At 43.1% G+C, this 10017-nt stretch overlaps 1 protein-coding gene across 3 annotated transcripts; it reads left to right on the plus strand.

Moving 5' to 3' along the window:
* Positions 1–296: 296 nt before the first annotated feature.
* On the plus strand, positions 297–8702 carry LOC115118581 (uncharacterized). Of its 3 annotated transcripts, XM_065026236.1 has the most exons (6): positions 297–491; positions 758–1087; positions 1422–1472; positions 5042–5098; positions 7774–7902; positions 8228–8702. In XM_065026236.1, exons 1-6 carry the CDS (start codon positions 431–433, stop codon positions 8266–8268), a joined length of 669 nt encoding a protein of 222 aa, XP_064882308.1. In that variant the 5' UTR covers positions 297–430; the 3' UTR covers positions 8269–8702. The 3 variants fall into 3 exon arrangements, with proteins under 3 accessions (XP_064882308.1, XP_064882309.1, XP_064882310.1); XM_065026237.1 differs by lacking the exon at positions 5042–5098; XM_065026238.1 differs by lacking the exons at positions 1422–1472; positions 5042–5098 and having other exon boundaries at positions 298–491.
* The last annotated feature ends 1315 nt before the right edge of the window (positions 8703–10017 follow it).

The raw sequence follows: 10017 nt of genomic DNA on the forward strand, positions 1-10017 counted from the left end.
CTATATATTATTTAAACAATGTTGCGATTGTTTGTGAGAATGCCAACTGGTGTGGTTCCCTTGGGGGAAATATTCTATTGGGGAAAGGTTCCCGTGGGGGTTGCCATGGAAGCCAAGAAGGGGAGTGAGGTGTGTGTGCGCTCAAACACATATGCATGTGGGGGTCTGGGAGAGGGAGTGTGTCCATCTGATGAATGGGCATGTGACTGAACTCAATTGTGTCAGAAACTAGAGAAAAAACATGACCACGTTGAGGAAGTGATGCTATAGTGGTGAATAGAGATGTATGGTGAGAACCTCATAGTGCTGAGACACACTGACAGAGGAAAGAGACAGAGAAACACACACACACAGAGACAGAGAGAGACAGAGACACAGAGAGAGAGAGAGAGACAGAGAGACAGAGAGACAGAGAGACAGAGAGGGGATTATGGCTGACATCCCTCATTCATTTTTGGGATTGCTTGTGACCGTTTTGTACCTGCTAACAGGTAAGACAGAGGAGAGAGAGTAAGAATATGTCATTAGAGATCATAGAACACATTTATTTCACACGGCCAAACTAGTTCAGTTTGCATTTGACTAATATTATGATGACATTTCTGTTGTGTATCTGTTTACTCTTATCTTCACTATTGTATAATAGACAGTATATTACACTATTATTCACACTGAAGAATATCAATAAGAAAACCTATGAAATATAATGTCACCTGTATTACCAGTTAATAATTATCTGATGTCATACTCCTTCCAGGTGTCAGTGGAGAAACTCTCTCTATGTTCTCCAGAGTGGGAGATAATGTCAGTCTGCCGTGTAACAATGTGGTTTATCCAGACTGTTCCTCAACTACATGGATCTATAACAGAGCTCTATCTACTCGTACTATTCAAGAGGTCACATTGGGGAAGATCAAAGTTGTCCAGACAGAGAGAGCAGAGAGACTGAGTTTAGGGTCCTACTGTTCTCTACATGTTAGTGATGTCAGAGCTGAGGATGTTGGACTCTACATCTGTCGACAGTTCCTTACAGACACTGGACCACAACATGGAGGTGATGCTCCTGTTCATCTGTCTGTTCTAACTAGTGAGTATTACTGTTTAAATCAGAGTTTAAATGTCACTGTGTATAAGTGTGGTGTTAATAATCACATGCCAACAAGTACTGTATACCCTTTTCTCTTTCTCAGTCTACCACACCAGTGACAGATCTGAAGCCTATGCAAATGCTCCTATAATCTGAATAAGAAGATCTGATGATTTTAAAGTTGAATATCAAACCTGATTCATTTTACTGGTATTAGTGATTAGTGATATATGATGAATTTGATTTGAAATCTACTGCTGTGTCTGATGATGATGATGGTGATGATGATGATTTAAATTAACTAAAAGAGGATGTTCATCTCCTACTGAATTAGATATTGCTGAAAAGACCACTGATAGTGATGATGTCATCTCTACTCTCCCAGGTAAAATACTCCCATCTGTATGATGTGTGCAGATATAGTAAATGTTTTATCTGTCCTCTGGATACATAGAACTGTGTGTTGTGTTTTCCCATGCTGTGTCAGGGTTTGAGACTGGGTCGAGAAAGATACATTTGATGTTTTTCAGACAGTTCTGATGTAACTTTCTAAAAAAAACTGTCAAGACAACCACCAATTTAGTGTTAGACTGGTAATTTAAAAACAAGCCCAAACATGTTCATAGGAAGAACTTCATGTCTAGTGCTCTAGAGATTGGAGTAGAGAAAGATTTAACAGATTGCGTAGAGAAAACTCTACAGCCAACACAGAGTCAGTAGATGTGGATCCATTCTGTACTGTGATGTTTCCTAAGAACGCGACGCGAGGCGGCCATCTCTGTCTCATTACATACAGCCTGGAGGAACTATTGGATATAAGAGCAACGTCAACATACCAATATTACGACCAGGCTCCGTAGACGGGCACAACGCCCACCGCTCCCGAGTATACTACTCGCCAATGTCCAGTCTCCTGACAACAAGGTGGACGAAATCCGAGCAAGGGTTGCCTTCCAGAGAGATACAACAGTTTGCAACATTCTCTGTTTCCAGGAAACATGGCTCACTCGCGATACGTTATCAGAGTCGGTACAGCCACCTGGTTTCTTCATGCATCGCGCCGACAGAAACAAACATCTCTCTGGTAAGAAGAATGGCGGGGGTGTATGACTTATGATTAACGAGTCGTGGTGTGATCATAACAACATACAGGAACCCAAGTCCTTTTGTTCACCTGACCTAGAATTCCTTACAATCAAATGCTGACCGCATTAACTACCAAGAGAATTCTCTTTGATTATAATCACAGTTAATTTTGTTGCTCCCAGCCTATAGACAGAAACTAAAACAGGAAATGCCTGTGCGCAGGTCTGTTCAATGCTGGTCCGACCAATCAGATTCCACGCTTCAAGAATGCTTCGATCACGTGGACTGGGATATGTTCCGGAGAGCATCTAACAACAACATTGATGTATATGCTGATTCGGTGAGCGAGATTATTAGCAAGTGCATCGGTGATGTTGTACCAACAACGACTATTAAAACCGTCCCAAAGCAGAAACCGTGGATTTATGGCAGCATTCGTGCAAAACTGAAATCTCGAACCACTGCTTTTAATCAGGGCAAGGCGACAGGAAACAATCAAACAAGCTAAGAGTCAGTATAGAGACAAAGCAGAGTCGCAATTCAACGACTCAGACACGAGAGGATTGTGGCAGGGTCTACAGTCAATCACGGACTACAAAAAGAAAACCAGCCCTGTCGCGGACCCCAATGTCTTGCTCCCAGACAAACTAAACAACTTCTTTGCTCGCTTTGAGGACAATACAGTGCCACCGACACGGCTCGCTACCAAAACCTGCGGACAATCCTCACGCAGCCAACGTGAGTAAAACATTTAAACGTGTTAACCCTCGCAATGCTGCCAGCCCAGACGGCATCCCTAGCCGCGTCCTCAGAGCATGCGCAGACCAGCTGGCTGGTGTGTTTACGGACATATTCAATCAATCCCTATCCCAGTCTGCTGTTCCCACATGCTTCAAGAGGGCATTTTTCCTGTTCCCAAGAAAGCTAAGGCAACTGAGCTAAACGACTATCGCCCCGTAGCACTCACTTCCGTCATCATGAAGTGCTTTGAGAGACTAGTCAAGGACCATATCACCTCCACCCTACCTGACAACCTAGACCCACTCCAATTTGCTTACCGCCCCAATAGGTTCACAGACGACGCAATCACACTGCACACTGCCCAAGAGGAATACCAATGTAAGTATGCTGTTCATCAGCTACAGCTCAGGATTTAACACAATAGTACCTGCCAAACTCGAGAACCTGGGTCTTGACCCCGCCCTGTGCAACTGGGTACTGTACTTTCTGATGGGCCGCCCCCAGTTGGTGAGGGTAGGAAACAACGTCTCCACCCCGCTGATCCTCAACACTGGGGCCCCACAAAGGTGCATCCTCGGCCCTCTCCTGTACTCCCTGTTCCCCCATGACTGCGTGGCCATGCAAGACTCCAACTCAATCATCAAGTTTGCAGACAACATTACAGTGGTAGGCTTGATTACCAACAACGACAAGACAGCCTACAGGGAGGAGGAGAGGGCTCTCGAAGTGTGGTGTCAGGAAAACAACCTCACGCTCAACTAAACAAAGGAGATGATCGTGGACTTCATGAGGGAGCACCCCCCATCCATATTGACGAGACAGTAGTGGAGAAGGTGGAATGTTTTAAGTTCCTCGGCATACACAAACTGAAATGGTCCACCCACACAGACAGCATGGTGAAGAAAGCGCAACAGCGCCTATTCAACCTCAGGAGGCTGAAGAAATTTGGCTTGTCACCAAAAACACTCAAACCTTTACAGATGCACAATCAAGAGCATCCTGTCGGGCTGTATCACCGCCTGGTATGGTAACAGCTCTTACCCACAACCGCAGGGCTCTCCAGAGGTTAGTGAGGTCTGCACAACACATCACTGGAGGCAAACTACCTGCCCTCCAAGACACCTAAATCAACCAATGTCAAAGGAAGGCAAAAAGATCATCGAGGACAACAACCACCCGAGCCACTGCCTGTTCACCCCACTTTCATTCAGAAGGCGAGGTCAGTACAGGTGCATCAAAGCTGGGACCGAGAGACTGAAAAACAGCTTCTATCTCAAGACCATCAGACTGTTAAACAGCCATCACTAACATTGAGTGGCTGCTGCCAACATACTGACTCAAATCTCTAGCCACTTTAATAATTAAAAATAGGATGTAATTAATGTATCACTAGCCACTTTAAATAATGTTTGCATACCCTACATTAATCATCTCATATGTATGTACTGTACTCTATACCATCTACTGCATCTTGCCTATGCCGTTCAGCCATCGCTCATCCATATATTTATATGTACATATTCTTATTCATTCCTTTACACTTGTGTGTGTAAGGTAGTTGTTGTGAAATTGTTATATTACTTCTTAGATATTACTGCATGGTCAGAACTAGAAGCACAAGCATTTCGCAACACTCGTGTTAACATCTGCTAACCATGTGTATGTGACCAATAAAATTAGATTTGATGTCACCCTTGTTCACCATTGACAAGTGGTCACCCTGTTTGTTTTCCACTGCTGAAGGGCGACCCAGTCCCCAAAGTGACACTTGAATGCAAGAAATGATTCTGTGTTGTCTTAGGAATTCAGCATTCTCTGTGTTGATCTCAGCAACCCACATTGTCTCACCTCTGAGGAGCAGAAGTTACATCCTGTAGGTCTGATATCTGATTGGTGGTTAACTTTACATTAATGTCATTGGTCACCAACACAGATTTTGAATCCAAACAACTCAGATGCTTATAAAAAGGTTTAAGATTCACTGTTCTTTCTCTTTTTTGTTCCCGAACTGCTGTGGTGAGACTCTCTCACTCATTTCATGGTCTAATTACAAGTTACATGTGATGTGTATATAATATACTGTATATACACTATACAAATATGTCTGTCCACTACACTACTATCCAGGAAGTACAGCCTCTACTGCAAAACCAGCCTTTTCAGCCACCTCCCCATCTTCTGCTGGTATTGTATTTAATACTTTTTCCATTCTAAGTTGTATTGTCGATAGTATGAGTAGTACAACATGGGGCCAAAGTCAGATGTACTACCTTGGTCAATACACAAAGCATGCATTTGTACATGAAACTAAACTTTCATGTAAAATGGCGCCGGAAGAAATGGCAGCAGTTTTATGGGCTCCCAACAAATTGTGCTATTATGTGGGGGATTTTTGCGTTATTTGTAACCTATTTTGTACATAATGTTTCTGCAACCGTAATTTACGGCAAAAAAGAGCTTTTGGATATCAGGACAGCGATCACTCACGTCGGATTAGACAAAGATTTTTTCTACAACAAAGACGACGCACAAGACATTCTCCAAACACCCCGCATGACCGACATCCCAGTTATTTGCAAGAGGAAGAGATGCAGGTACAGAGGACAAAGAGCCGGATGCTTGGTCAGGACCCGAAAAGGCGGCTGGGAAAGCTGCCGTTACCGTCAATACTACTCACCAACGTGCAATCATTGCACAATAAATTAGACAAGGTACGATCACGAATATCCTACCAACGGGACATCAAAAACTGTAATATCCTATGTTTCACAGAATTGTGGCTGAATGACGACATGGATATTCAGCTAGCGGGATATATGCTGCACCGGCAGGATAGAACAGCACACTCCGGTAAGAAGAATGGGGTGGTCTGTTCATATTTGTAAACAACAGCTGGTGCACGAAATCTAAGGAAGTCTCTAGATTTTGCTCGCCTGAAGTAGAGTATATTGTGATAAATTGCATACCACACTACTTGTCTAGAGAGTTTTCAGTTATACTTTTCGTGGCTGATTATTTACCACCACAGACAGATGCTGGCACTAAGACCGCACTCAATCAGCTGTATAAGTTAATAAGCAAACAGGAAACCACTCACCCAGAGGCGGCGCTCCTAGTTGCCGGAGACTTTAATGCAGAGAAACTTAAATCAGTTCTACCAAATTTCCATCAACATGTTAAATGTGCAACCAGAGGGGGAAAAAAAATCTAGATTACCTTTACTCCACACACAGAGACGCATACAAAGCTCTCCCTCGCCCTCCATATGGTAAATTTGACCATAACTCTATCCTCCTGATTCCTGCTTGCAAGCAAAAATGAAAGCAGGAAGCACCAGTGACTCGGTCTATAAAAAAGTGGTCAGATGAAGCAGATGCTAAACTACAGGACTGTTTTGCTATCACAGACTGGAGCATGTTCCGGGTTTCTTCCGATGGCATTGAGGGGTACACCACATCAGTCACTGGCTTTATCAATAAGTGCATCGAGGACGTTGTCCCCACAGTGACTGTACGTACATCCCCCAACCAGAAGCCATGGATTACAGGCAACATTCGCACTGAGCTAAAGGGTAGAGCTGCCGCTGTCAAGGAACGGGACTCTAACCCGGACGCTTATAAGAAATCCCGCTATGCCCTCTGAACAACCATCAAACAGGCAAAGCATCAATACAGGGCTAAGATTGAATCGTACCTCACCGGCTCCGATGCTCGTTGGATGTGGCAGGGCTTGGAAACTATTACAGACTACAAACGGAAGCACAGCTGCGAGCTGCCGAGTGACACGCGCCTACCAGACGAGCTAAATCACTTCTATGCTCGCTTCGAGGCAAACAACATTGAGGCATGCATGAGAGCATCAGCTGTTCCGGACGACTATGTGATCACGCTCTCCGTAGGCGATATGAGTAAGACCTTTAAACAGGTCAACATTCTTAAGGCTGCGGGGCTAGACGGATTACCAGGACGTGTGCTCCGGGCATGTGCTGACCAACTGCAGGTGTCTTCACTGCCATTTTTAACATGTCCCTGATTGAGTCTGTAATACCAACATGTTTCAAGCAGACCACCATATTCCCTGTGCCCAAGAACACAAAGGCAACCTGCATAGTCACTTTAACAATACATTCATGTACATACTACCTCAACTGGGCCGACCAACCAGTGCTCCCGCACATTGGCTAACCGGGCTATCTGCATTGTGTCCCGCCACCACACCCAATCCCTCTTTTATGCTGCTGCTACTCTCTGTTCATCATACATGCAGTCACTTTAACCATATCTACATGCACATACTACCTCAATCAGCCTGACTAGCCGATGTCTGTATGTAGCCTCAATTCTTTTATAGCCTCACTACTGTATATAGCCTGTCTTTTTACTGTTGTTTTATTTCTTTACTGACCTATTGTTCACCTAATACCTTTCTTGCACTATTGGTTAGAGCCTGTAAGTTTGCATTTCACTGTAAGGTCTACACCTGTTGTATTCGGCACACGTGACGAATAAACTTTGATTTGACATTTTATAACATGGTTGTTGTGCAGTTCACACATCTCTCTTCCTGTATGCATTTCTGCTTCTCTGTGAAGCCAAATACCAATACTCCAGGTTTAAGGTGTTATATAACCTTTCAATTATTTAGTGGATGGTGTGAACAATCATAATCCATTACACACAAATTAAAACACTCAGCTAGATCGTTGGTGTTCAGACAGAGGTGAAGTTGTAGAGGTGTTTGGCTGATGGATATTGGTCCTCAACATCCTCTATTGATCGTTGTGTGATACAAACTTTACTTTCATGTAAATCAATCTAAATGATTGACTGTGTTTAATCCCTGTCTGTCTCATTGTCCAGGTACCAGTAATGCTGTTAAGTTGCCCATCAGTCACATCATGCTCTTTGTGACACTGACCATCATGGCTGCCATAGTCACTATTCACACAAGGAGGATCCGCCCACCCAAGGCTCTGCCCCCACAAGCAGGTGAGAGTCACAGGCATTGGTCCAGTTCCATTTAGGTTCCTAACTCCTCCCACAACATCAGAGTTCACAGATCTGAAAGGACTGTAAAGACCTAAACATTATGAATGGTTCCATCAATCCATAGAACACATGGAGCAAACAACACATTACATTCACATATTCTGATCTTTAGACGTGTGAACTGAAATGGAATCAGGTCATAAATAGTCCTTTGACGTAGTCATCTTGTCCATCTAATCCCCTATTAACTAGTTCATCTTTATGATCTGCTATAGAATGAATGGTGAGACATGTTGTCTGATGTGTTGTTTTGTTCTCTGTATAGAAGAGGCCTCTGGTATTGAGATTCATGTCCTGGAGGAATGACCCCTTGTTCCTCACTCTTCTCCCTGTGCTGGACTAAGACTTTCAAACTGTCTGTAGCTTTATTGATTTAGTGACAGAGGACAGTATAAATGTTTTTAAAGCTGATGTTCATCTATTTTAGTGCATAGTGTGGAAGATGTATTAATTCATAGTTGTGTTCCTATATATTTTGTGTATCATTTTAATACTTTTTTTGGGGGGGGGTGCATTAGGGATTCAGATATCAGCAAACCTTGGTTGATGATTATGATAATGTTCATTTTTTTTCTGTCCATTGGGAATGAAGTCAGCACAAATAAATTCCTTGGTTTTGTTTGATTAATAATTTGTGTCCTATGCAGACTTAAATGAGCACAATGCTTCTTCTGAAATGTAAATTAATTTCTGAAAATGTTTAAATAAATTAATAAAAATACAGTACTTCAAAATCTTCAGTTACAGGTGTTTTTCAGGCTACCCTTCCACAATGTAAGGTAAAGCATGAATGCATTGACCTTATTTAATTTACAGGTTTGTCTGTCCTCTTAGAAACAGGACCATCAGAGATTTTCTGTAGGCCTACTCAGAATTTCTGTGGCAAAATAAAGAATTTGAAGCACTTGAAGGCCTAGCCTACCATAGCCACCAGTTCTTCCCGTTGAAATTCCAAATGACTAAATAATGTTACAGACTACTCCATTTATCACCTTTACCTGCAGCAGAGTTTCTTGCCAGGAGTAGTGGTGCTGCCTGTAATCCAAGCATCTGGAGTATGTAGCACGCTATGCTAAACAGGTGTCCACACCAAGTTAAACAGGTGTCCACACCAAGTTAAACAGGTGTCCTCACCAAGTTAAACAGGTGTCCACACCAAGTTAAACAGTTGTCTTCACCAAGTTAAACATGTGTCCACACCAAGTTAAACAGGTGTCCACACCAAGTTAAACAGGTGTCCTCACCAAGTTAAACAGGTGTCCACACCAAGTTAAACAGGTGTCCACACCAAGTTAAACAGGTGTCCACACCAAGTTAAACAGGTGTCCACACCAAGTTAAACAGGTGTCCACACCAAGTTAAACAGGTGTCCACACCAAGTTAAACAGGTGTCCTCACCAAGTTAAACAGGTGTCCACACCAAGTTAAACAGGTGTCCTCACCAAGTTAAACAGGTGTCCACACCAAGTTAAACAGGTGTCCACACCAAGTTAAACAGGTGTCCTCACCAAGTTAAACAGGTGTCCACACCAAGTTAAACAGGTGTCCACACCAAGTTAAACAGGTGTCCTCACCAAGTTAAACAGGTGTCCTCACCAAGTTAAACAGGTGTCCTCACCAAGTTAAACAGGTGTCCTCACCAAGTTAAACAGGTGTCGCCACCAGGTCGTCAAAGGAGGGGAGCACTGGCCCAGGTCAGAAACGAAGCAGGTCAAAGCCCCTGTGCGGTCCAGCAGTGGTTTAGTGCCTGTGAGTAAACGCTGCGGTGCAGCCTTGGCAAGACATAGAAACCCAATCCTTGCTTTCCATTTAGTTTTAGAATAAATATTCTGCTTCTTTATGATGGCTGCCTCTCAGTGGAACAAAACGAAAATACAATGAATAAGGAAAGAGACAACCTACTATCTGACATTTGATAATTATACTGTCTCCTACTGACAAAGACAGTAAATTACTGAATTTAACCCCAATTTTTTATTTTAACTTTATTTAACCAGGTTAGCTAGTTGAGAACAAGTTCTCATTTACAACTGCGACCTGGCCAAAATAAAGTAA

This window comes from Oncorhynchus nerka, linkage group LG13, assembly GCF_034236695.1.
Source record: "Oncorhynchus nerka isolate Pitt River linkage group LG13, Oner_Uvic_2.0, whole genome shotgun sequence".
Lineage (NCBI taxonomy): Eukaryota > Metazoa > Chordata > Actinopteri > Salmoniformes > Salmonidae > Oncorhynchus > Oncorhynchus nerka.

Bases quoted from the DNA above. Each gene is read 5' to 3' on its own strand.
- LOC115118581 (XM_065026236.1), top strand. From the start codon at position 431: ATGGCTGACATCCCTCATTCATTTTTGGGATTGCTTGTGACCGTTTTG. The intron at 492-757 runs GTAAGACAGAGG...TACTCCTTCCAG, and splicing joins CGTTTTGTACCTGCTAACAG to GTGTCAGTGGAGAAACTCTC. The intron at 1,473-5,041 runs GTAAAATACTCC...ACTACTATCCAG, and splicing joins TGTCATCTCTACTCTCCCAG to GAAGTACAGCCTCTACTGCA.